Raw genomic sequence first — 27,648 nt, forward strand, 5'->3', positions numbered from 1 at the left:
AAGAGGAAGGAGAAGTTGTTCTGAATAAAGATTACAAGAACACATGAATTTAAAAAAAAAGTGCACTTATAAATCATTTATAATAAATACTGCAATGTTCCAAAAAAAAAAAAAAAAAAGAATTGTCTATTTTGATTTCATGGTGCCTTTAATTTTGTGACAATAAAATGTTAATTTTTCTCTCTAGCAGAAAAAGAATGCAGAATTAAAATGCCCCTGTTAATAAATCACAAATATGAGTAGGTCCTTTAATTATAAATATTTTAATATCAATCTCATCTTTACTCGCTCCTTTGAAGGCATCTTGAGCAAAACCATTTTATATTTAACGAAGCACATACAAAAGACCTGAACCGGAAGCGATTGCTTTACAGAATACAGAAGTTTGTTGCACATAACCTCCATTAGGCTTCTAAGGTTAACTGACCAAATTTCACACCATCAAAAATATGCATTTCAAACAGTTCTGTGTTTGACAGTTTGTGTGTCGTCTCACCTGTGCCCTCAGACTCTGTTTACAAGTCACATGCATTATCTCCACTTTCCCACAATCCATGAGATGTTTTCTCTGAGGACAGACACATAAATGCAGCGAAGGGAGACACAGAAACAGGGAGATAGTGAGAGAAAAATATCTGGACAAATAAGGAAGTATTACAGAACAGCGTATTCACTGGTAGATTTTCTTTGACAACTAACAAAACACAGGTTTGAATGAAATTTTATAAAACCTTAAAAATACATTTAGAAGAGTAAGAACACAATAAGCAAATCAAAATATATAATAAATATTATGTAGGTTTCAATAGTGAACACATATATGATTCAAACACCATTTACACAGAAATATTACCGTTATCAGGGAGTCATTATACAGTTAACCCACGCACATGGTAGTTCAGTTTTGGTTGAGGTCATAATCCAGTCCAACTGCATTTCTGGATCCCATTTTACAATATTTTAAAAATATGTTCTAAAACATTTTGCTAATGTTCCCATTAAGTTCTCTGAACATTCAAAGTGGTTTTTTTTTTTTATGTTTTTCTTAGTTATACAGTAATTTTGAGAACATTCCATTTTATCATGTTACAAACATTATGGGAACATTACTTTTGAATGTTCTTTGAACATTCTGAAAGCAGTAACATTTAAAAAAAAAATGTTAGATGAACAACCAACTAAAACGTTTCAGAAAAAAGTTATATGCATTATATATAAATAATGTTTTTGTGCTAACATTTTGAGAACATTATTAAAGTCCAAAGAACTTTGAACAAACATTCTATTAACGTTACTGGAAGAACATTTGCTAATGACTTAGAGAAAACCTTGCCAGAACATTCTGAGAACGTTCCCTGTTAGCTTTAAATGTCAATCATGCTTTTTTAATAATTTGCATTCAAATCATGTTTAAATTGATAAAAATGTTAAACTAGTAGTTCACTATATAGCTAAAAGCCATTACATTTTTTTTTAAAAATTGAAAATATTCAAAGGATTGTTTAAGAATGTATAACAGTGAACATTTCCACTACAGTAACATTAAATATGTTCACACTTTGAATTACAGATTGACTGGAAGTTATGCAAAATACAAATAATACATTCACCGTTTTACTTAATGTCTTTATTTTGTTCACATATCATATAAAATGTCATATCAGTCATGCTTTTCACTGACACTATTGTCTGTATGGTAAGTAGATATGGTAAGTTGGCAGTTGAAAAGTTGAAAACTTTTGTTCTATAATTAGAAAAATAATCCATAGTGTTGAAGTGTCTCCACCTAGTGGTCGAATGATGAAGCTGCTGTTTTCACATTCAGTCACTAGAGTTGTAGTAGACATGCAGAGGATCATGCTATTCCATATTGTCTTTCAAGGATCCAAAATTGCAAGGCGAAATATAGCTTATGCTATTCACAGAGCACAAAAGAATAAAACACAAGAAAGTCTAAAAATGTAATAGAATTCTCAGACAAAGCTGAAGAGTATGTGACTCTCCTCCATTCAGCTAATTTCCCTGAAAACTCGTGACAGAGAATGTACCTCTGTGCTCAGGGAGCAGAATGCAGACAGATGAACCGTGAACGCGCACAGACCCCTTAAAGGCGCGTGCCAGCTTGACGCCGCTTCCCTTTAAGAGCCTGTTATGCGTCACCTGACCAGGTCCACCGACAAGGCAGGACCTTAACCTGCATTACCACAAAAATAAGCAACTGAATATTCAAGATCTACACGATATATCACTGAAACGTGAACAATAACGTGTCTTCATACCCTCGCCCTTGAAAAGGCTTGAAAAAGACACGTCATCAGCACCATCATCATCCGACCCGACGGGAAGGACACACGGGCTTTGACCGAATATTACCGAGGCTCCGGAATCCCGAACAGGTTTATAGTAAAGGATTAACCAACGGAACGTATTTACAACTGGTTTTCATGCGTTTATTTCTTTAATTCAATTGAAAAAAGGACCAGTTTAACGCAAAACGCTCTGTTATTTCGGTTAGATGGGTTTTTTTAATGCATATACTAATCAAAGGTGACAGTTTGCTGTATTAATTTGATTAATTATTTCCTACGAGAGCCAGAAAATAGCTCGGCGTAGGGCGTTACGTAATAGTGGCATTATCCATGGTGCTGAAACCAACCCGTTCATAGACTCCACGTTTTGTAGAATTAAATATATTTTTGTGCTTTTGAACACCATTTCATGCGCTCTGGTTGGAAACCAAAAGGAGAAATTGACATTGTCGGTTTCTAAAAAGCCACCTTGGATTCCGTCTCTTTTTTTTGTCGGCGAATATCATATGCATTTCGACTGTCCTTCCCCCTGAAGTTGATTCTTGAGGTGGTTGTCGACGCTACCGGGAGAAAATGTCGGGACAGACTCTGACGGATCGCATCGCCGCGGCGCAGTACCAGCTCACCGGATCCGATGTGGCTCGCGCCGTATGCAAAGCCACCACGCACGAGGTGATGGCGCCCAAGAAGAAGCACCTGGATTGTAAGTGAGACATTTTTGACTCACCCTCATTCCTCGACGCGTTCAGTCTCACTCAGACCTGGCGCTGTCCACTTCAGCACCACACCGCAGGCCAACGCGTAGTGTATATGCATGGCTTCTACTCAGTGAGGTTGCTTGCTACTAGTTGCAATTCTGTAAATGCAAAAGGGTGCATGTAATATAAGGAGTGTGTAAGTGTGTCTAGCTGATTGAATTTATTGTTAAGGCAAACTGACAGCACAGAACATACCCTGAAGTGTCTTTATGTGGGTGGTGTGGTCTGGAACTGAGAGGGAGAGACAGAAGCACAGAAGACAGAAGGAAAATCAACTGCATTTAGACAGGACGGAGAGGCTACAAAGCATCTTCGTGTCGCCCTCGAGCTCCGTGTCCTGCAGGAGAAGGCCTTCTGAATTATAAATCGATCAGCCAAAGCATGCATGTATTATTTACAAAGCCAAAGGTGAGGACACTGGTATGCAAGCAGAGGAATCTTGTGTGTAAATATCAGCAATCCCTTCAACAGGGAATCACACATGATGCTTTTGTGCGTAAGATGTGTCCTGATTTCACAGGCACTCCCAAAATCCATAGATTCATAAATCCGCTTGGCACAGTTTAGCATTGTTGGCCTGTCTACAGAAAGCAACACATTTTACTTTTGTAGTATCAGGTGTTTTATGACAAGAAATGAGTTTTTGTCTGTTGAATTGGAAGGCGAGAGGGGTGGTGGTGAGGTTGTCATGGAAACTGAAGTAGATTATTGGGAAAGGGGGAGGGGTGAGTGACATCATGATGACATGGTATCGGTTTGCACGAAAGGGTCTTCACACAGGCAGCATTTGCTTTGAATTAGAAAAGTCGCAGGACAGCAAGAAAGTCGCAGATTGTTAGTTTAACCTGGTTGTGCTGCTCATAGGAGTTTATTTAAATATTAATGCCATCACCGTCTTGTTAGATGCATTAATTAGGATTAATTTGTACGATCTTGCATCATGTACCAATGCACCCGATTGGCAGAGAGTTTAGTCATGTGCTCATACTGATGGTGCATGTGTGTGTGTATTTGCAATGTGTCTGTATTTACACTGTCTGTAATCCGGTCACATGAGCAATTCCATAATCCCAGTGAGCTGCACCTGCTCACATAGTCATAACCTATATGTACAGACTGCCAAAACAGGGACTGCTGCGCCATATACTTTAATATATTGTGACGTTACATGTAGCAACATATTGAATTAGTGGAAACACACACTGTATCTCAGTGTGGTCTAATCTGGACTATTCTTGGCTTCTTAACTCCACTGCAGTGTGCTCTCTAGCAGCCATGACTAACACATTGGCACCCTGAGCACAACGTTATATGGATTTTAAGAAGATCTCCTGTTGGGAAGTATGTCAGGGACGTAATGCGCTCCCATATCCAAACAAATAAAAAGAACATATATTTTGTTTAAAGAAAATCAATCCTGTTTTAGGACTACTGGGATTTGTTTTGCATTATTACATTAGTTTAAACACATTTTCCACCAAATTTCCAAATGTGAAAAATAACGATGCATCTTTTAAAGGATTAGTTCACTTCGGAATTAAAATTTCCTGATAATTTACTCACCCCATGTCATCCAAGATGTTTATGTCTTTCTTTCTTCAGGCGAAAAGAAATTAAGGTTTTTGAGGAAAACATTCCAGGATTTTACTCTATATAGTGGACTTCACTGGGGTTCAACGGGTTGAAGGTCCAAATGTCAGTTTCAATGCAGCTTCAAAGAGCTCTACATGATCCCAGCTGAGGAATAAGTGTCTTATCTAGCAAAATGATCTGTCATTTTCTAAAAATAAAAATGGTGAGCTGGCGTGACGGCAGCCATATTTGCGCCAGAACGTGTGCGGCGTGCGCACATAAATCCGCCTCTCGGAACTAAATTAAGTTCTTTTCACTGATTGTTGTGCTTAAACTGTCAAATGCACACAAAATAATGTCAAAATACCGGTCTTGGCGGGTATTTACATAAACATAGCCAGTTATGTTGTAAGTGAACGTAAACAGTTGAGAAAGAAATTGCATGTGTAACAGTATATTGGATCGGTGCTTCAGGTCTTAAAGTGACAGCAGCCTAATATACCTGCTGCAAAATTATGAGATGATATTAAAAATATCTATGTGGCAGTTTTCCCCCATGGTATCAATGTCAAAATTGTGGCCAGTGAAAATGCTGAGTGGCTAGTAACTTTGCAAAACCACTAGTCACAGTGGCTGGTGAGCAAAAAAGTTAATGTCAAGCCCTGCTTGGGCTACGGGGTGATAGCTGATGTATGTTGTTACATGCAAGAAAAATGCACAGGCATATTGTTGTTTGTCTCCGTGGGGCTGTTTCTTGCTTTCTAAATGCAATTACTGTTATGAATTTTCCCCTTGAGAATCTGTCTGCTGGTTCAATAATCATAAAACTTCATCCCCATTGCAGTATGTAGCTCTGTGGTGGTAAATGTGCGTGTGTTTTGTGTGCAGATCTGATCTCAGCCACCAACGAGACAAACGTGAACATCCCTCAGATGGCTGACACACTATTCGAGAGATCCACTAATGCCAGCTGGGTGGTCGTGTTCAAAGCTCTAACCACGACCCACCACATCTGCATCTACGGCAATGAGGTGAAGCAATACATTACCGTATAAACTTTATTCCTTTTAGTATCTTTTTATCAAGTTTAAAATAAAACTCCCAGATGTACTAGTTTCATTTGACATAAGAGAAGAAAACTGCATGCAGGATTGCATTTGCTTTTATCAAGTTCAGAGTTCATTTGGCATTTTGAGAATACGCAATAAAAAAATGCAATAAAATGCACCACATCTGCATCGGCGGAAATGAGGTGAGGGATACATGACTGATGTATTTACTATGAAACTAAGGGTGTGTCTCAATCAGCTTCCTAGTCCAGTATTCAGAGCACTGATCAGGGAGTCGGCCATTTTAGGGGCTGTCTCAATCGCAAAATCCTTCCAGCGCAAAATGCAAGCAAAATGCAAAGGGGGAACGCAAAACTTTTGCAATAGAACGCAAAATCATTATAATATATTTTTTTTCTCCCATCCCATATTTTTTCCACTACCATGTCCCTTTAGGGGCTCCATAGAAAACAGCATGGAGGACTGCATTTGCTTTTATCAAGTTCAGAAATCATTAGGCATTTTGGTATAAAATAAAATAATGTGTGTTTGAGAAATTTGTCCTTTTTAAATCCCTGCAGAGATTCATTCAGTATTTGGCTTCAAGGACTTCCTTGTTCAATCTCAGCAACTTTATTGACAAAACAGGCTCCCATGGTGAGTTTCTATACATTTGTGTGTGAGTTAAATGGATAAAGTCACATAAACTTCTATCAAATGTCACTTAATTTGTGTTTAATAATTCCATGAAATACTTTAAACTATAAAGCTGTTAATTCCTTTTCTGTCTCCAAGGCTATGACATGTCTACATTCATCAGGCGATATGCACGGTACTTGAATGAGAAGGCATACGCTTACCGTGCGATGGCCTTCGACTTCACTCGAGTTAAAAAGGGGTACGTCGATTGATTCTCGGAATGGAAGGCCACATTTAGACACTAGCTACTCCAAGTTATTCAATATTATGTCAGAGTACATTTTAGATAGCATGATGTTGTTAGAAACACTTTGAATTTACTCCCACAGTTTATAGATCACAAAGTGAATGTCATCTCTGAGTTAGAGCGAAAGAAAGGATGGTTTCTCAGGACTCAGCAAATATATGCAATCATTCTTATGCACTGCTATTTCTAACTATTTCTCCTCTGTGTGTGTGTGTGGTCCTAGTATTCCCTACATTATGTCCCCATGAGGAAACAAGCTTATAAATCATACAGAATGATCTTTTTTGAAAATCTAAAATAGCAGAAAGTTTTCTGTGATGGATAGGTTTAGGGGTAGGGTTAGCGTAGGGGGATAGAATATACTGTACAATATAAAAACCATTACGTCTATGGAATGTCCCCATAAAACATGGAAACCAAACTGTGTGTGTGCACTCAGAGCTGAAGGTGTGATGAGGACTATGGCTCCGGACAAGCTCTTGAAGGCCATGCCTGCCCTGCAGACTCAAGTGGACACACTGCTGGAGTTTGACGTGAGTAACACCTCACACAACATCTGGGACCTTCTGTGAAGACGTCCCATTAACTGAGACTGAGCATTATTTTTTATGTTGTTGTTGTTGCCAGAAACACAAGGTTAAATTTTATTGTTCACATTAATGTTTTAAATGCTCCCTTTTTTCTTTTCCCCCCTCAGGTTCATCCTAAAGACTTGAACAATGGCATCATAAACGCAGCATTCCTGCTTCTCTTTAAGGATCTGATAAAGCTCTTCGCCTCCTACAATGATGGCATCATCAATTTATTAGGTATGTGATAAATCATTTAATATAGATGATCTCAATCTCTGAACTACAATTCATCTTACCATATTTAAACAGTTCTTAAGGCCTTTATGTATAATGCATTATTAAGGTATTCACAATGTATGTTATAATCAGTGTTGAGGAAAGTTACTTTTAAAAGTAATGTGTTACAATATTGTGTTACTCTCTAAAAAAGTAACTAATTGCGTTACTTAGTTTTTTTTATGAAAAGTAATGCATTGCATTACTTTTGCCATACTTTTTCTCACCTTGGTTGGGCTTGCTTGTTTGATTTTTAACATAGAAATACATAAAAGTTATATTTTTGGCAAATGTAAAGACCATTTCACACTAAAAGTGAAATGAATAAGCCTTAGGCTTAAGAAAGTGCAGTCTTGCTCCCGATTTCTCTCAACATGGGGACAGGAGAGCTGTCAGTCTATAAATGGGAAAACAACTTTACTAGTTACTTGAAAAAAGTAATCTGATTACATAACTTGTGTTACTTGTAATGCATTACCCCCAACCAGTGTTGGGGGTAACGCATTACAAGTAACTTGAGTTACGTAATCAGATTACTTTTTCAAGTAACTAGTAAAGTAACGCATTACTTTTTCAATTTACAACAAAATATCTAAGTTACTTTTTCAAATAAGTAATGCAAGTTACTTTTTCACATTTATTGACTGACATGTTGTCCCCATGTTGAGAGGAATACAGTGCAGAGATATTGTGTGCGCTGTGTAAGCAATGATGGTTATTGTAGTTCTAGACTAAATGTGAACATGCATTTACTCATCTCACTTGCACGAAATCATTCAGTATTCCTCAAAATGAATAAAAACAGTGAAATGCAATCTCAGAATTTTTGCAAACCTGTAATAATTAACTATATTAAATTACACAAATATACTTTATGTATTTAATCTCAATTATTAACCAATGTCTTTGCTGCTGACCTTCAATTCAACCATACTAATAAGCAAAAAATACTTTAGATTAGATTTAGAAATAAGAACTAGAACTTCCTTCTACTGTATCTTATTCTTCTTAAATCCAGAACGGCAGCACATCTGAAAGATTTGTTTGAGCTGCGCCCTCTACTGTACAGGTGTAAATATGCTTTTCCTTCAGCCTAAGGCTTATTAATTTCACTTTTGGTGTGAAAGGGCCTTTTTGCCAAAATTAGAATGTTTTTGTTGTTATTAAAAAACAAACAAACAAGCAAGCCCAGCCCTGTTGAGAAAAAGTAACGCAAAAGTAAAGTAACGCATTACTTTTCATAAAAAGTAACGAAGTAACGCAATTAGTTACTTTTTTAGGGAGTAACGCAATATTGTAATGCATTACTTTTAAAAGTAACTTTCCCCAACACTGCCCCCAACACTGGTTATAATGCATTAATCTTTTCATAAATAATTATAACCAAAGTTAAAATGCATTATAATATTTTGCAGATTCCTTTTCCCTTGAAAAAGTAAAGTAAAGGATTACTGTAATTTAATCACAAATACTTCTGATGTAATTGCATTAAATACTGTATAGATTATAGAACAATTCTATATAAAACAATAGTGGAAATTAAACGTCTAATAATAAAAAAGTATGTTTTTAATGTAACCGTCTCACTTTAAATACTTTAGTCAGTTCAAGAATAATTATTTATTTGAAAGAATTAAAAGAGCAGTTTCATGTCTATCCTTGTATTGTTCAACTGGTCGAGGTTGATAGTAATTAAACAGTAAACAGTAATTACACTGTTGAAGATGTAATTAGTAGCTAGTAATTAATAACTTACCCAACATTGATTACATATAAAGCCATAAGTAAAGTGTTACCCAATTCTTATATCCTGAAGGCTCTGATCTGTCTTTTGCATCTACAGAGAAATATTTCAAAATGAAGAAGTCTGAGTGCAAGGATTCTCTGGAGATTTATAAGAAATTTCTGACCCGGGTTACCAAAATTGCAGAGTTCATGAAAATTGCTGAGGTAAGGCCAGAAGAAGAGATTTTTAAAGCCAAATATATTTCCAGAATATCAATTCACTTAGAATATGATTATTGTGTTTCTGTTGCAGCAAGTAGGAGTGGATAAGAATGACATCCCTGACATCTCTTATGTAAGTTACTATTGTAATACTCCAGTGACTCCAGACATTCGTCTTTTCATATGTGCCATTTGTTGGCGTGTCACTAACTCTAAAGTAAGAAGAATCAGGCCAAGTATTGATCTCTTGATGTCAACGGATTGTGAAAAATTTAGTCTAGCTTTTAAAATAATTAAGTAAAGCTTGTGTGAGTGTGATCGAGCTTTTCATCCATCCTAACCGAGCGTCATGGGAATTCCCAGTGTCTGCACCCCCGCGTAGTTGCCGACCTGGCAGATTCAGACAACGAAGACTGTCCCTTTAAAGACTGCCGCAACGAAGAGCCGGTAACCATGGCGACTGATATGGGACGCAGTATGCATCTCAGTGCATTGCTTTTACCTGCTTGTTCAGAAGCCCTTTCTGCCTGAGCTTGTTATTCACAAAACAGTATCGCTGTGTCCGAAATCACATACTGTATAGTAGGTACTATATTTGGTTTGAGACTTGCTTTGCGACCATTAAAAAAGTATAGTATGAACGTGTGTAGTGTGAATAAAATTCAGACGTACTATATCTGTCATGTTGTCACTGTCATGTGACTTACCAGCGTCAGTTGCTCACAAACTCTCTCCCGTGGCCTCATGGGATAGTAGTGTCCATCGAATGAGCATTTCGGAAGTTGTAGGTCTACTTTTCAGCTCCTGTTGTATAAATACTATGAATTCAGACATGGCTCGCATACTGTTTTTTGCCTACAGTATAGTGTGGGAGTAGGCATATTCGGACATAGCGAATGTTTTTGTATAGGCTGGTGGTTTTTAAACATTAAGAACTCATATAAGATGAGTTTCTGCCTTTCCTTTCCTTTCCTTTCCTTTCCTAAAAGGTGTCCTCAAAAGGCAAATAATATGTTCAAGAGCTGGGTAAAGCAATGCACTGAGGTCCAGTTCTGTCTCATGGTTTGTGCAGTGAGCTGATTTTGCGGTGCTGTGAGGAGTGGTTTGAGAAAAGCTTCCCAGCAGGTTTTGGTGTGGTGTTTTATTGTTTGAATTTGCTGTGAAAACTTGAGAGATATTGACATCAAATGTGCTCTGATGGTTTTTGTACTGTCATTGTATTATTCATCATGTTTGTGTGTGTTTTATTCTGCTGTTCTCAGGCTCCCAGCAGTATTCTGGAATCACTGGAGACACATATGAACAGTCTAGAAGGGAAGAAAGGGTATGAGACCCCTGAACTCTTTCTAAATCACTTTAAATGTCAGATGGGAAGTAACTCTGAACTTGTAAATCAAATGTTGCATGCTAGATTGGATAGAGAAGCCTGAGCAAGGCACATGACCATGGTTGGTCACCGTGATTTTGCCAAGTAAAACATGTTAAGTTGATCCTAGAACAACATTCCTGTCTGAAAATATAGCTTTAACCCTTTCCCTACCACTAAACCTAACATCCTTAAAGGGGTCCTTGATTATGATTTCCCTTTTTTAGAGATATTTTATTTTACCGAAATCACCTTTTTAGGACTACAACAAACGGATAGTAGGGACTACAATGAGCTTCTTTCAATGTAAGGCTGAACACCGTTACTGACAATCCTGATTTTGGCTGCATGAGATTCTCCAGCTTTGTTGTTGTTGAGCTGTTAAAGCTCCGCCCTCTTCTGGAAAGGGGGCGGGAGCAGCAGCTCATTTGCATTTAAAGGGACACACACAAAAGTGCGTGTTTTTGCTCACACCCAAATGGGGCAAATTTGACAAGCTATAATAAATGATCTGTGGGGTATTTTGAGCTGAAACTTCACAGACACATTCTGAGGACACCAGAGACTTATATTACATCTTGTGAAAAGGGGCATAACTGGTCCCCTTTAAAATCAGAGGGAAATGATAGGTGAATAACGCTGATGTAGAGGCACTTAAGTTTAGATATGATATAAACTGTACACATGTCCCTCAAATCTGATTGGTTGACTGGAATGTTGATCCAGGAACATATTGTACTTGCTGAAATCACTTTCACCAACCATGGCTTGTCTCTGCAGTTATTGTACTGTACATCTCTAACTAAATAAATATGAATCCTAATTTATGTTTTTTCCTTCTCTTGCAATGGTTTCTTCAGGGAAGGGTGAGTACATTTTAAATAATCTCATCAACATTGTCATCAGTTTTGTTATTTTATATAAAATCATTAATGTCTCTGCTTGTGTCCTTCAGGTCACCCACAAAGGTAAGTCAGCACGTCATTTGTTTATCGTTTTGATTTTGTTCATGGATCTCTCACACACATGCTTAACCTGTAGCTCTGCATTATGTTTTAGGGATCACCCACCAATAACGTGTCTCCAACCTCCACTCCCGCCAAATCTGCTGCTGCCGTCCCCACTTTGGAGCCGCCGCGCACCGAGGCCGCGCCTGCTGCCGAAACTGCCACTGAGTGAGTGTAACCATGCTTCCTGTAGGAATAAAATGCTAATCAAAACAAAAGATGATATCTGACTGTACAGCTTTCATGCGTTTATAAAAGTCTGTCTGTCTCACTGTAGTTCTCTTCTGGATCTGGACCCGTTGTCTTCCTCTGGACCTTCTGCAGGAGGAGCATCAGCTGCTCCCACGTCTTGGGGAGGTACAGTCTAAACACATACACACACATACATAACCAAGCCGCACCAAAACCCAAAATTGCTCAGAGAAAAAAAAAGAAAGAAAAAAAGCCCTTTCTGAAGGAGTAAGCTCAGATGCATGGCTATGCTGAGGTCTGACTCAAAAATCTTGGGAGTATATGTGCTAGCGTGCTCAAATTGGGTTACTTTAATATGAAACCATAAAATATTTATGATAATAACTGATCTTATCAACATGAAACAGCATTCACAAGCCATTTCATTTCTGTAATGTGACATATTTTAGAGTGAAACAGGTCATCCAGCTAGAAAAACTGCTTAAATCATGAATGTGGTCTCAATGATATCAGCTATAAAGAAACGTTTGCATTACATTTGATGAAAAATTATGAAGAGAACATTTGCAATAACATGCACCAGTGAATTTTTCACAACAGGAAAAGATTTTTTTTTTTTTTTTTTACTTTCTTTAGTGCGAAATGTTGCTGTTTGAGCATGAAAAGGTCTTCAAAAGCACTTCTCTATATAAATGTCACTGTTTCTTTTCTTGAGTTTTCTTCCGGGAATGATATATGCAAAATAAAGGGGCGGGGCCTGGTTGAGTTAGTAGTGTGTTGAAACTCGCGGTTATGGTAGGGGGCGGGACATTTCCCAAAAACCCCAATCACATCACACTGTTCCAGCTGACCAATCAGAGCACACTGTGCTTTTCAGCAGAATGGACTTCATAGACAGGAACTAAACAGAGCGTTACTGACAGACTGGGAAGAGAGGAGCTGCAACAATGTCAAATATGTGAAAACATTTTTTAAACATTCAAGCATGAAAACCTACTCAAGTAGACTAAAACAAAATCAACACTTTGTAAAAGGGCATAATTTGGCCCCTTTAATAAAGTAAATTGTATCTATTTTAATTTCATATTGCTCCATGACAAAACCAAACTTGCGGCAAACTGTCCAGAACACATTCCAAAACCAGACCTTTAACACACAAACTTCCTAAAACCTTAAAGCACCTGTTTTACATTCCTCATTACAAACTCTTAATGAATGCATGACCCAATTTGTTAACCAGATCTTTTTCTATCTGTCTCTGATGGGCCGCTGTCACATCAGATCTGCTGGGGTCAGGTAAGCGTTGTTGTCTTTTCATTTTACGTTAGTTGTGTTTTCATGTGATTTGATGTGTTAAATGTCTCATCCATTTTATTAAACATTTTGAACACTTATTATAGTTCATCTGGGAAATTGAAATGATCTATATATGACAAACCTAGTCTCCTGAAAGCCTTTTAGAGTGAGAATCCATTTAACCTCAGTCTTTGCTCAGTAGAATCTCTCTCTCTCTCTCTTTCTCTTTCTCTTTCTCTTTCTCTCTCTTATGCTCTTGCCCTCTTCTTTGGTTCCTTTCCTGGTTATCTGTTTATTTACGCTGTGTTTATATTGGTCCGTTTGGGGGCGTGGCTATGCAGAAATAGGTTCCCTTACTACAGAGACTCTCCTACCTGACCCAACCCTTGCCGTAGACTCCAACTCCTCAGCCACGCCCACCACCACAGCCGCTGAGGCAGCCGTTTCTTTGGCTCCTCCTCCTTCCGCTGCCGGTGCTTCCTCCGGTTCAGCGGATCTCCTCGGAGGTCAGTAGTGAGGTTTCTTCCTTAAGAAGATTTTTCTGGGAGAAGAGGCTGTGCCACATTCTGAAATAGAGGAACATCCCAGCACAGAAATTAAAGATCAGATCAAAATCACAGTTTGTGCTGTTTCATTTGTGGCATTTGTGATGTCTGTAGTCATCAATGATCCATTTCTGTCTGCTGTAGAAATCTAGATATTCTCATTTCCTTTATATCTTCCATGCTGCAGTTTTTATTTGACATTTATTTGCTATCAATGCTCCACAAGATCTTGTGTTAAAATTACATATATGAATTATAATCATTTGATTATTCTTATGTGTAGCTGCATTTTCAGACTGCACAGTAAGATTAATCAGGCTTTCATTTAGTTTTACATTCAGCGAATGCAAAAAGGTTTAAAGTTAGCATGAAATCAAAACCGACCCATTTTACTTTCTAATACATGTTCCAATAATACATGAGCAAGTTCTGTTAACTCTTTCCCCGCCAGCGTTTTTTTTAAAAAGTTGCCAGCCACCACCAGCATTTTTGATAACTTTCATGGTTCCCAAAATATTTGTTTGTATGAAATCTGAACATGCAACATATATATATATATATATATATATATAGAACATAGCCTCTGCTTTAAAATTTGTTAGCTTCATACATTCTTTTTCAACACTTGAATGTAGATACATTTCATAAAAAAGCTACATATTGAACAAAAAGCTGAGAAAATCATGTTTTTTTCAAAAACTACAACGTGCATAAGCAATGCTTTTATCACTTGTTTCTGCTCCTTTTTTGTCTGTGTTTTGATCTGGAGATTCTCTACTCTTTCAGAAGATGTGTAATAGCGCCCCCTACTGTATAACAGTGAAAACATGGAAAGCTGGAAAATCCTTTCAAAACGGAAGGGAAGCGTTGTCTCATAAATGATGGAAAATTCTGTCAATGGCGGGGAAAGAGTTAAAAAGAAAAAAAAATGTAATGCATTTTACATTGATAAGATCAAGTTTAATCCTACTTTCGTATGGTTGAATATCCTGGAAATATGCTATGTTACTAAAGTAAAATGGGTTACGAATATTTCATATTAACAAAATTGGTCAGAATTATTATATAGTACACTCTTAAAAATAAAGGTTCCAAAAGAGTGTTTATGGAGTGATGCCATAGAAGAACCATTTTTAGTTTCTCAAAGAAACTTTCAGTCAAAAAAAAAACCTTTTTCCACTATAACATTCCTTTTGAACCTTTTGTGCGGTCAGAAGGTTCCATGGAAGTTAGAGGTTCTGTCTTTATTTTTAAGAGTGCATGTTATTTTAAGTATGCAGGACATAATTTAAAATATTTCTGTGCAAAAGGTCTTTTTTTCCTGAAATTTGCATGACACTGATGTCTATCGTTTCTTTCTTTCTATGCTCTCTACTCTTTCTATTTCCTCTGCCTCCTTTCACCCTTTTCTTTGGCTATTATCCGTCAACCTTTGGCCCTCGTGTGCGGTACTCCAGACATGTTTGCGGCCCCTGCGGCTGAAACAGCTGCTGCTGCGGAGGGTGGGGCCTCAGCAGCCACGCCCACCCCTGCTGCCGATGGCACCGCAGCAAATGGTGGGTGACAACAGTTCAAGCACATATATGTGAGAATGTCGGTACATAATGGGTGAGAGAGCGAGTGTGTTTGCTTGTGATTGTTTTCATTTACCGGTTTTAAGAAGCACATAGAGCCTCCTCTGCAGGCTCTGCCTCCTCTGGTCAGTCTTGAGTGTTCTGAATTGGCATCAGTGTTGCCGTGGAGATTGCTATCTGTGTTGCTAGGGAAATAGTCTTTGAACATTGGAGTTCGGTTCTCTGGGGGGCACAAGCAGATGTCGACTTGTTAGACAGACAGCGTATCTGACAGATAATCAGCTCTAACTTCCGCAGAGAAAAGAAAATTCTTCGTTTTTTCTTCCTCATTTTTTCCCTCTCTGAAGTTTCATCCTCAGGGTGACTTTATCCACCTTATTTTTAATGTAAGAGCAGGTGCGGCTATTTGTAACTTGAATGTGCAAGACTTCCAGTGTCATTCGCTTCTAGTTATTTTAACAGTACAAAAACAGTCCATTACGCTGTTTGATATTGCATGGTTTTCTATTTTGCTAAATTGTGTGGGAGATTTACTATTTCATTCCCTCGAGTTATAAATTGTGTGCATGATTTAATATATCAAGGGAACGAATTAGTAAATCGTGCACATGATTTATAAATCGAGGGAACAAATTAGCATATTGTGCGCACAATTCATCCTACTATTTATTTCCTGCATGTCATTTGCAGGGCTCCGTAGAAAATATCTTATTCGCGCTTTGCAAAATAATGTCGATATAATAAATCACAACAGTCTTGGAGCCTTGAAGATGTTTTATGTTCACCCTCTTCACCCACTATAGATCCCTTCGCTCCAACGGCAGGTTCTGCTGATAACGCCCTTCAGTTGGACCTGTTCTCCCTGCAGCCAGTAGATGACAGTAATGCTCTCTTTAGCTCAGTGGCGCCCACTACTGGCCAGGCACCTGTCTCCACCTCCACTAGCGATGTAGCCCCCACTGCTTCCCCAGCACCGACGATAGACCTGTTTGCTGGTAAACCCCTTAGGCCAGAAATTTAGCATTTCCCACTTTTTAAAATTTGGAGTGATAATCTTTTCCTCTCCTACTATGTTTTTTTTTTTCCCCTTGACTTTTAAGAGCGACAATTAAAAATATAAATTTAGTTTGATTTGCTTTACCTTATTTTTTTCCCTACATTTTGATTGGTTTGGTTTGTGTTGTGTATTGTATTATTATTATTTGCTTATGTTTGTCTTTATAAATGTCATCTTGTTTTTAGGTTTTTTTGATCCCATGCCAGATTCAACTGTTCCCAAATCAGACCCTAACCCCAGTCTAGACCTGTTTTCAGCAGGTACACGCTGCAGTACATCCATCCACTCATTCCCTGCCTCACTTGATATTATTTTTTCTCCATTCTGTCCTTGACTGCTCAAGGTGAGCCAAATATGCTTCCCTCCTAGGGCAGTCGATGGAACTGTCCATCCGGCACACTCCCTCACTCCCTTGGGCCTTCATTTACTCCTTTTCTTTCCCAATCTCTCTGTCTGTGTTTTCTTGAACTGTCTCCAAGACCCATTAGTTACATTATCCCCACTTAGAGACATTTTTATTTTCACTTGTTCCCTTGGGCTTTCTCTCATTCACCTGCCTTCGTCTATGACCTAAAACTGATAAATCTTACGGGTTCAGTTGTGATATTTTAGTGTCCCTTTTACATAGATAGATGCATAAAGTTACCATTTAGATGTCAACAAAACTCGTTCATGTGCTCCAGATGTGTTTCGTCCTCCTGCCGCTGCTCTATCTGCCCCCATGAGCTGGCCAGACAGTGGGGCAAATCTGGACCTGTTTGGGGGTTGGTAACAACCCAAGTGTGCATGATTTGCAATGGTTTGATTTGCATGTCTTGCTCAGATGGTTGCTGTGGATTCTGTTATTGGGAAATAAAGCTGTTCTGATGGTTGATGGACACCAGACAGCAGTTGTGAGAGATTCCCTGACCTGACAGGAAGAAGTGAAAAGACTTTAATAAGGTGTATGTGTGTGATTTTGTGGTTCTAAACACTTCTTAGACTTTTATTTGTGTGCCCAGGTAACACAAATGTTCTAAGAACATTTTGCTAACGTTCCCATCATTATTTTTTATGTTCTCTTAACTTTCCAGTTTTTTTAAACGGGCTATATGTAAGAATTTTAATGTATGTATTGCTTTTTATTGCCAACATATGAACAGCTTGTAAGGAAACTTAAAAAACGAGACCTTCCCCGACTACCTAGGTTGTCTATGAAAGCCTGTAGAATGATTTTTATGTGAAGGACTTGAGGCATTTTTGCCAGGAAAATCAAAAAGGTGTGACATGTACGCTCGCTTCTGAGAGCCCTTTGAAACATGAAATGAATGCTTATACAATGTTCAGGATAATGCAGAAAAAGCTATTCTTTACTGTAATGTCAATGTGTCATGCAAAGAAAAGGGATTCAAACTATAGTTTCACATAGCAAGATCTGTATAGTCTATAGTCTAGTGGTATTGAGAGGAAAGCGCACAGCACATATTTACATATTCATCTAAACATTGCTCTCAGCGTCTGGATTTTCATTAACAGTATATTGCTGCAAAGGTATTTCCAACTTCTTTTTACTTTTAAAGAACAAAAAAGAGCTTCGCAGTGAGAATATCAAGCCCTTCAGTCTCTTGTGTGCATGAGCACGAGCACGAGCAGTAAGTTGCTGGCTGCGGTTCACTTAATGGCCACCGGTGTCGCTAACAACAAGGGTTTCTGAATTCTACATATTGCCCCGTTAAATGTTTTTTAAAAAAACTTTCTTGGTTATGTTAGAGACAACATTAAGGGAATGCTCCATTTTCTAATTCTGTAATCATTATGGGAATGTTACCTTTGAATGTTCTTCGAACCATCTGAAACTAAGTAGTAACATTTAAAAAACTTTAGACAAACGTCCAACTAAACAAAAAAGATAACTTCGAACTAACGTTTTGTTAGCGTTACTAGAAGAATGTTTGGACATTACAGTTCTGTTAGCTGGGTGATAACATTCTCTCTGTCTCTCTCTCTCTGGGCTTGACTCTCAGCGTAATGGCTTTGGCTCACTCAATCACTCACTTTTTTACCCTCATGCTGCGTGGATGGATCAGAATCTGCGGGTGCTGGTGAGGCCAAACCAGCCCCTCCGGCCGCAGCAAGCGCAGGAGGAGATCTGATGTCAGGTACGTCTCCTGCAGCCCTCGTGACTTCTTTCTTCATGTCATTTTCATGGTTTGTCCGGTGTTCAAAACAGTCACGTTTACAATCTTCATAGTCCATAGCATGGAAACTGCAGCATGTTCACATACCCTTAGGAAAGACAAATCACAAATCAGATCTCAGTATTTTCTCAACGAAAGCAATGAGATTAGATCATGCACTTAAATTCAGCATGAAATGAATCCTATTTTTTAAATACATGTTATAGATCTTATTGTGAATAATGCGTCCATGCACAGTATGTTTCATTTTAATGGTTAATCAAAATGTCATAACTGGTGAAGACTTCTCTCTCGTGACATATGCAGGACTTCTCCAATCATTTAGTCTGCTTAAACTCCGCCACTGAAATCTCGCCACGCCCACATCCAATCAACAACATCCAATTCAGTCAACATCCAATCAAAAACTGATGCCTAGAACCAAGTCCCTGCTCTACTTTTTTCCCATTTTTTTGATAATCCGTTACACTGACTTTATTCTGAGAAAAGAACTTTGTAATCTCACGTCTTTCAGATATGCTCAGATTCGCCAAAGTCTGTAATATATTTATGCAATCTACATTTATTCACTGAAACATAACTGAGAACTCAAATTAAGCTATTTTTTATATATGTCATTTTTTCTCTGGTTGTATGACATTTTAACAAAGCAAAGGTGTTTTTTGTGTGTTGATGTCAGTGTAGTGATGTGTGTGCGCTGTATATCGAGTCTAGACACGTTACATCTCAGTTGTGTTGTGGTGATACTGACATGTTGAGATGAGATCAGTGTTTCCATCTGTTTCTCTCATGCGTGGCGTTTATGTTCATCTCAGCTCTACGTGGACTGAGAAAGCCTTCTTCCCAATGCCTCGCTGCTTAATTCTGCTCTCTCTTTTCTCTCATTCACTCACTCTCTTCTGTGCTCATCTGATCTGTTTCTTCTGCTTGATGACACTTTCTTCTTCCTGATCATGTTCTCTTTCATATGTTCTTTTTCCACTACTTCTTCCAATGTTTCAAATTCCCTCTTTTTATAATTTGTTTTTCCATTTTCCATCTCTTTCCCTCCATCTGGCTCTTGGGTCATTGCTTGCTTCCTCCTGTGCTACTGGTGAGTTCTGATGCTCCTACACCAGCTGCAATCCCACAGTGCATTGCTGCATTGCAGAACAGGGCTTCAGTGAAAACTGAAAGACTGCTAACCAAGCTAGATAATGTATAAGATGGATAGATGAATGAATGAAAGTTTAGATGTTTTGCAAAGATCTCCAGTGTGCGATCCTGTGTGTTAACGCGTGTGTCTAATAGAAACTAATGGTAGTAAAGTGTATTATTAAGAATCAGTGCTCAGTAAGAGCTGTACAGGTTATTTTAGGCTTGTTTCACAACACATGCGTAAGCAGTAGTTACAGGATTCACACTGCACATGTAAGCAGTGCGACGCTGAGCCTATTTTTGCTGTGTTTAGTGGACAGAAAATATGTTGAAAATGCAATATAAACCTATTTATCAACACAATATTTTGCAATATAGCAGCAAAAAATGATTTTTTGAAAAAAGACAAATGTCATACTTGATTCCACATGCACACAAATGACATTTCTATTCAGTAAATCTAACTATAACTATAAAAACCCTGTGTAAAAAATTTTATTTATAGTATTGAGCTCAAAGCACAAAGCGAGCTTTTGGTAATAGTAAGTGCTGCCTATGCGTGCTGTGTGAAACAGGTCTTACGCTTCAGGTGTTTCAAAGATAAGATTAAATGTTATGATTGAATGAATGTTCAATGTGTCTGTGAGTGTAGTCGTGGTGTGTCTTATAACTTACATGATAGCGCTCAGCTTTCTTTCTTCCTGCTCTCGTTCTTACACCATGTCTACACCTGCAACAGTTAGAAGTTGTCCACACCGGATGTGACAAAGTGACCTTTGCAAATACATTTGTTCTTCGTAATAGTATGGGAAGAAGCGAGAGTCTATCGGACGTAGGCCGGTAAGAGCTGTGCCTGCAAACCTCACTCCGCTGATCTCAAGAGGCGCTCTAGCAACTGACGCTAGAAACTGTGGTCTTTACCCTCCTTGTTAGAGTGCCCGACTCCCATGCAGGCAGAACGGGGTTCGAGTCCCGCTTAGAGCTGGCGGTTCGAACAAACTCTTGAAGTACGTCAGGAATAGAACGGGGCATCGGTTTACCATCTGGAATTTGTCACGTCGCATCCTGTGTAGACAGCATCACTGATTAGAATGAGTTCTATTTGCTTTTGTCGCATCGCACTGTTTGCGTCTGGTGTAGACACAGTGTAGACACGAGACTTTTCTTGTACTGGTTGCCATAGTTATATACCCTGCATTAGGGTTTAGCTCCCGTTTCCTTACTATTACTGAAAAATAAGCTCACTATGTTTGTCTTACTCTTTACTTCCCCTTAAGCTTTCGATGGATTGGGTGATATGCTCATGCCAGCTATGGCTCCCCAGGCAACAGGGGCCTCCTCACCAGTCAAACCCATGGGAGGAGGAGACCTGGACTCAGCTATGGCCAACATGGCCAGCAGTACGTTCCCATCCACTTTTAATTTGGTGTACCCGAAACTCATAGCCAAAATAGAATTAAGTTATTACACTTTTTAAAAATTTTAATAAGTTTCTTATTGGCTTCTATGATGCCACACTCTTAAGGTTCCAAAAGGGGGGCTTCACAACGTTGATATAAAGAAGAACCATTTTTGGTTGCCCAAAGAACCTTTCAGTGAACAGTTCTTTAAAAGATCCATTTTTATATTCTTTATGGAACCATTGATGCCAATAAACAACCTTTATTTTTATTCGCAGAAGACCCTTTAGGGGTCTGCTTTCAGTGAACATTTCTTTAAAGAACCATATTTGTGTTTATATGAAGAACATGTTATTAATCTGAAGAACCTTTTGTTCAATGGAAAGGTTCTATGGATGTTAAAGGTTCTAAATCTTAATAATAAAGGTTCTTTATTGTTTTATTGTTCCATAAAGAATCTTTAACATCCTTGGAACCTTTCCATTGCACAAAAGCTTATTTATTGAGGAAAAAGGTTCTTCATGTTTTTCATACAAACACGCAAAAAATGTTCTTTTAAGAACTGTTCACTGAAAGGTTCTTAGTGGAACCCCAATGGTTCTTCTATGACATTGCTGAGGGAAAAAAACAAAAACCTTTTGGAACCTTTATTTTTAAGAGTGTGAAATTTAACATTCATGTAATTTTCCATTACACAAAAGGATCTTTATAGTGGAGAAAGTTTTTTAGAATAATAAAATATTCTTCATATACACACAAAAAAAACTGTTCTTTTAAGGACTGTTCACTGAAAGGTTCCAATTGTTCCAATTAATGGTTCCATTGAAACCACAGAGTGTAAGACTAGATAACAATTGTAAGAATCTAAAGTTGTATACCTCTGTGTGTGTGCTTTCAGATTTGGGAGCGGGGAACCAGAAACCGTAAGATACATTAACATTCTACTCTTGATTTCACCATAATTTCTTGCCCTCTCAAAATACATATTTGTGTATCTGTTCCTTCTCCATTTCTATCTCTCTCTCTCAGGGGTGAATCAGCTGGAGGGGCGAACTGGCAAGCGCAGGTACCCACCCCTAGCTGGGGCGTTACCATGGTAAATGTTGTGTTGTTCTGTAGATGTGGAGCATGGGGGTGGAGTCGCATGGCTTTGAGCAGCATGGCACGGAGCCAATCACAAGCTTCCTCTTCTCCCCGCCTCTCTCTTGGCTCCTATCATCTGAATGAACGGAACTAAAGAGGCGGAGCTTTCTCGTATAAGAAATTTAGGGTTGAAATATTGAAACTCTTGAAATATCAACCATACATTTCTCAACTTCTTATTCTAAACTGCAAAATTCTAAATTCTGGTAACACTTTACAATAAGGTTCTATTTGTTAACTATATTAGATAACATGAACTAATTAATTCTAAAGCATTTATTAATCTTAGTTCATGTTCATTTCAAAATATACTAATACATTATTAAAATCAAAAGTTGTATCTGTAATTATTACATTATTATTACTTTGTATTTTTATTATCTAATGTTAACATAGATGAATAAATACTGTAACATAGGTATTGCTCATTATACATTAATTATACATTTACAAAAGCAATCTTTATCAAACTTTATATTGATAATCTTAATCTTACATACAATTGCATTTGTGTGCAGTGTGAACAAAGCCAAATAGCAGCTTCAGATTCTCGCTTTAGGGCTTCAGACCTGTTATGGCTTGACAGCTGCTTCCTTCTCTTTGTTTGTTTTTTATTATAAACATATGTGCATGCACATCCCTTCTAAAACATTTAAATTCACACTTAAATCAAACTGCTAACCACCATCCCAGTGTGTTCCCTTCTGCGTGTCTGTGTGTCGTGTGTAGAGTCATTATGTTCAGGTGTTGTCCTGTTCTGTGTTGTTTGGTGTTAGTTAACCTTTCCCCCCATCCCTCCACCTGCTTAGAATTCCCCTCTCGGGGTCTGTCCTGTCATGGGATCCCCGTCACCGTTTGGCATGGTAAGAGTGTGTGTTTATGCGTATGTGTGTGTGTGTGCAGCGTATGTGTTTGTTTCTCTTACCGTGTCTCTTTGTGATTCACAGTCTGGAGCAGGAGCTGCTCCCATGATGCCTGGCTCACCGATGATGGCCGCTCAACAACCAATGATGAGGCCACAGTTTCCGGCAGGAGGAGCCCCTGGACAACCGGTATTTTAGACATGCATGCAGTGGAATTTTTCATTTAGGCATTTAGACAAGAAATGCAGACACACATACTTAATTATTGCTCCCGTCATGTGTGCGTTTCCCTCACAGATGTCTCCAGGAATGGCCCAGAGTCCCAGGAAGCCTCCCCCTTCTAAAGATCCTCTCGCTGACCTCAGTATCAAAGACTTCATGTAGATGAGCAGCTGGTGTAAGTTTAACTACAGCTAGAGCAGATGTGCAATCTGACGACAGGACACACAATGAGACACAAGCTGAAATTATGTTCTGCATCTGATGCATATCATTTTTAATATTAAGAATGTAGTTGAAAACAATGTGCTTGCAGGAATAAAACATTAACATGAAACATGGGGCCGTACACGGTTCAATTAAAATGTAATCAATTTATAGTGATACATTTTTTATTAATATCTCTTATATATATATATATATATATATATATATATATACTAAAACCTGTTTCTTTTTTTCTCTATTGCAGTCTTCACACTTATTGTGCAGCCCTGATGAATCAGACGTGTGTACTCTCTTCCGTTCATCACATTCTGGGCCTCCAGTCCCTCCTTCTCTCTCTCTCTTTCCCTCCCTGTCTGTTGTTGTAGCACAAAACGTGGACGTGACTAAGTACATGTGTGTACGTGTGTTTGTATTTCAATGTTCTCAGTTACTTCAGATCTATATATTTAAAAAAAAAAAAAATACTATGAAGAGTAATGGCAGATGCATTCTTGAATGTGCATCTGCAGGTCTCTTAATGATAGATGTGCATTCATTTTTCCTGGCTCGCTTTCCGTGGGAAATCAAATCAAAAGTGTGACGTTTTCTGTGGAAAATGGTTTTTTGCTGTGGTAAATATCACTGGGCCGGTCTGTGTCATCATCAGTCGAGTATTAGTCATCTTTTGACCATGGAATAACTTCTGTGGGAACAATATCAGCGTATTACGAGTTAAGGTAGTGTCTCACGCACTGTTTCTTTTTATCAATGCCCTGATTTTATTCTTTTTTTTTTTCGTATCTATATTGATTGAGTTACATGCAACATGTGACTATTCAATGAAAAAACATATGCATTTTAGAATATTTTAAATGACAGATTGTTTTGGATATCCTTAGTCTTTATTTTGAGATAAAAAGGTTGAATATATTTTAGTTATGTCAGAAGTTTACTTTGCATACTACATGGCTAGTTAGTAAATCCCATTTGTACAAAGGTCTGTGTCCATCACAAGGCACTGTCTGAGCCGATCGAGTCCTGCTTGTATGTACAATATAATATGACAGCATGTAATTCCTCTGTTGTGCAAAGGGGACGCCATTGAGCCAGATCAGATTCTATCAGCAGCAAGTTCCTCAGCCGGTCTTAAAATAGGACTGAACAGAACTGGCTGGCAAGTGTGTTGTTGTATTGCAAGTGAGTGTTTGCTGCAAGTATCAAGGATATCAAAGGGACAAACAGCAGTTTAATGGGACAGTATTGCATTTTATTGATGGCTGTTTTTTTATTTCAATTGAACATTTTGTTGATAAATTTTATTTTTGGATGGAATAACACCCTCTGCCCCTCCCACCTTTGTGCATGTTAGTCCTGTTGAAATGCAATAAACAGTGATCTGGAGAGAAACACCAGAGAGTCATTATTGGGTAAATATCTACGGTTACACTGATGCTTTATAAACTGAATTTGTGATCTCGTAAATACATAAGAGTTCCCAAAAATGAAGATCATATAAACATACATTTAATCCCCAGTCTGTGTCTCTCTCTGATGCGCAAGCATCTAATGTCACTCTGTTACAAAGCAAACATAAAGCAGTGTTCGGACAATCCAGGATGCCGAAGCCAAGATGAAGATGGCACAATGTATTCATGGCTAAAACGACACTGACACTGACCACAACCTCTGAACAAAGCAATGACGAGTGGAGACTGATGGTATGAATGGAATTCAGTCTCCCCATAGCTCTTTCTCAGTCAGTGTTTGGCATGACAGAAAATACCTCTTTAATATATGAAAGCGTAGTAGAAAAAGGCACTGATGGCTAACAGAGCGACGGACAGCATCATGTTCTTCCTGTTCTCTCCTCTCAGTACCTGCAGCTCCTTTTCTGAAGAATAAAACAAAGACATCATACAGAACTGCTCTCCCAAAATATGTTTTCAAGAAATTTGGTCATAATTCAATTAAATTTTTTTGTATGATTCATAACAATTTGCAGAAAATAGGTAAAGAAGTGTATTTGTGTAATCCACAAATTCATATACTGGGTATTATTATAAAATTTAGAAGTGATTATTTAATTGGGCATGAAACGGAAGCTGCCACACAGGGTGGGACTTGATTTCGTCCATTAGGAATTGTTTGGATGGTTGTGGTTTGCTATTGGTCGATCTCATGTGAGTGACAAGTTGTCCCGCCCTCATGCCAGTAAACATGTCATCAGAGAAGACAAGATGTCCTTGCAAGAGGGAGGGGAAGTTTAAAGGGTTAGTTCACCCAAAAATGAAAATAATGTCATTTATTTTAGACCTTCGTTCATCTTCGGAACACAAATTAAGATATTTTTTGATAAAATCCGATGGCTCAGTGAGGCCTGCATAGACAGCAATGACATTTCCTCTCTCAAGATCCATAAAGGTACTAAAAACATATTTAAATCAGTTCATGTGAGTACAGTGGTTCTACCTTAATATTATAAAGTGACAAGAATATTTTTTGTTCAAAACTAAATGACTTTTCAACAATATAGTGATAGGCCGATTTAAAAACACTGATTCGGAGCTTTACGAATCGAATCAGTGACTCGGAGTGCCAAAATCACATGATTTCAGCAGTTTAGCCATTTGATAGGAGATCCGAATCACTGATTCAATTCGTAAAGCTCCAAAGCAGTGTTTTGAAATCGGCCCATCACTATATTGTTGAAAAGACGTTATTTTGGGTTTTTTGCCGCACAAAAAGTATTCTCGTCGCTTTATAATATTAAGGTAGAACTACTGAACTCACATGAACTGTTTTAAATATGTTTTTAGTACATTAATGGCTCTTGAGAGAGGAAGTACCATTGCGGTCTATGCAGGCCTCACTGAGCCATCGGATTTAATCAAAATATCTTAATTTGTGTTCTGAAGATGAATGAAGGTCTTACGGGTGTGGAACGGCATAAGGGTGAGTAATTAATGACATTATTTTCATTTTTGGGTGAACTAACCCTTTAAAGATTACAAGGCTCATGAATAAAAATATATATATTCCTTAAAAAAAAAAAAGAATTGTTCATTTTTTATTTCATGTACGGTGACTTTAAATTCCACAACCAATGGACTAAATTTTCATTGTCAGACTGATGCATTTATACACCCCCAATCATTCCATAAAAGTGACTCACCATATTTCTGTATTCTTTCATTCATTATGGTCATCTCATCTTCCAGCGCGAGCCTGTCAGTACATGAAAAGACTCGTTTGCAACGTTTCTATATTAGATTATGCAGCAAAAAAAGCTTATGTCTGAAACACAGCGATATGTTTATCATAACCACCTGTCACTGTCCGAGAGCTGATGTTTTCTCTGTCTGAACTCTGCCCTCTCCAGGTTGTTTTTACAGTGTAATTTGCGCTCTTCAATGCGGTCAATCTATGAGAGCAAGTTTTGAGCATCATTTTAATATGAGAACAGACATTTTCACATTACAGATAAGACCTGATGGCACAAAAACATTACGTTAGGCGTTATTTTTAGTGCAGATACAGATTTTCCAATAAATTATATCTGGGCATAAATGTAACGTCATCATTCATTGACAATGTATAATGTATGAACCAGTTGACAGATACAGGAATGATGACGTTACATCATTGACATATACATATCTATGGTTTCATACGCATAAACGTGCATGTCTATTAATATGACATTTACCTCGCTTGCCACACTTATTTTCTCTTTCTTCGTCGTCCTTGATTTACTCATTTTGGAGGGTCTGAGGATTTTAGTGAAGAGAAATCGTGGGAATACTTCCGCACACAATTCTCTCACTCACCACAGTCTTGCTTGTCGCTCTCAGTCTATGACGAGATTCATACTGCCACCTGCTGTCGGAGCGGTGACATTTCACATCAGACAAAACAACAACCACACATTCGCTGAAAAGGCTCAAAAAGTCTATTATAAATATAGTCTAAATATAGTATTATAGTAAATATAAATATAGTATTTAGATAGTACTTTATGTCGAATGTCACATGAACA

General features: G+C 38.1%; 2 protein-coding genes and 1 long non-coding RNA gene across 20 annotated transcripts; 1 reads left to right on the forward strand and 2 right to left on the reverse strand.

Moving 5' to 3' along the window:
• Positions 1-73: 73 nt before the first annotated feature.
• LOC125244672 lies at positions 74-23,364 on the reverse strand. Of its 7 annotated transcripts, none has more exons than XR_007179347.1 (8): positions 23,249-23,364; positions 18,501-20,845; positions 13,665-17,376; positions 12,075-12,166; positions 11,866-11,989; positions 3,263-3,404; positions 3,037-3,165; positions 74-568 (listed from the first exon to the last, which is right to left on the reverse strand). It is a non-coding gene; the product is annotated as an uncharacterized LOC125244672 (long non-coding RNA). The 7 variants fall into 7 exon arrangements; XR_007179343.1 differs by lacking the exon at positions 23,249-23,364 and having other exon boundaries at positions 82-568; positions 13,665-15,631; positions 17,113-17,376; positions 18,501-21,064; XR_007179342.1 differs by lacking the exon at positions 23,249-23,364 and having other exon boundaries at positions 82-568; positions 13,665-13,856; positions 15,486-17,376; positions 18,501-21,064.
• Positions 2,880-25,019, forward strand: snap91b (synaptosome associated protein 91b). 12 transcript variants are annotated; one of them, XM_048154760.1, is made up of 26 exons: positions 2,880-3,012; positions 5,528-5,670; positions 6,270-6,345; positions 6,484-6,586; positions 7,074-7,167; positions 7,332-7,443; positions 9,326-9,432; positions 9,521-9,562; positions 10,692-10,753; positions 11,656-11,661; positions 11,751-11,763; positions 11,855-11,970; positions 12,080-12,159; positions 13,276-13,290; positions 15,293-15,391; positions 16,213-16,404; positions 16,652-16,726; positions 17,150-17,230; positions 18,533-18,604; positions 21,058-21,180; positions 22,079-22,103; positions 22,210-22,276; positions 23,133-23,186; positions 23,271-23,375; positions 23,484-23,583; positions 23,878-25,019. In XM_048154760.1, the coding sequence occupies exons 1-25, from the start codon at positions 2,883-2,885 to the stop codon at positions 23,568-23,570; spliced, it is 2,079 nt and encodes a 692-aa protein (XP_048010717.1). In that variant the 5' UTR covers positions 2,880-2,882; the 3' UTR covers positions 23,571-23,583; positions 23,878-25,019. The 12 variants fall into 12 exon arrangements, 11 of the variants coding, with proteins under 11 accessions (XP_048010717.1, XP_048010706.1, XP_048010707.1 ...); XM_048154749.1 differs by lacking the exons at positions 16,213-16,404; positions 16,652-16,726; positions 17,150-17,230 and adding an exon at positions 13,632-13,796; XM_048154750.1 differs by lacking the exons at positions 16,213-16,404; positions 16,652-16,726; positions 17,150-17,230 and adding an exon at positions 13,632-13,796 and having other exon boundaries at positions 22,210-22,246.
• On the reverse strand, positions 24,858-27,530 carry ccdc167 (coiled-coil domain containing 167). Its single transcript, XM_048154817.1, has 4 exons — positions 27,319-27,530; positions 26,939-27,033; positions 26,785-26,837; positions 24,858-25,503 (listed from the first exon to the last, which is right to left on the reverse strand). Exons 1-4 carry the CDS (start codon positions 27,367-27,369, stop codon positions 25,400-25,402), a joined length of 303 nt encoding a protein of 100 aa, XP_048010774.1. The 5' UTR covers positions 27,370-27,530; the 3' UTR covers positions 24,858-25,399.
• Between the last annotated feature and the right edge of the window lie 118 nt (positions 27,531-27,648).

The sequence above is a fragment of the Megalobrama amblycephala genome, linkage group LG14 (assembly GCF_018812025.1).
Source record: "Megalobrama amblycephala isolate DHTTF-2021 linkage group LG14, ASM1881202v1, whole genome shotgun sequence".
Classification (NCBI taxonomy): Eukaryota; Metazoa; Chordata; class Actinopteri; order Cypriniformes; family Xenocyprididae; genus Megalobrama; species Megalobrama amblycephala.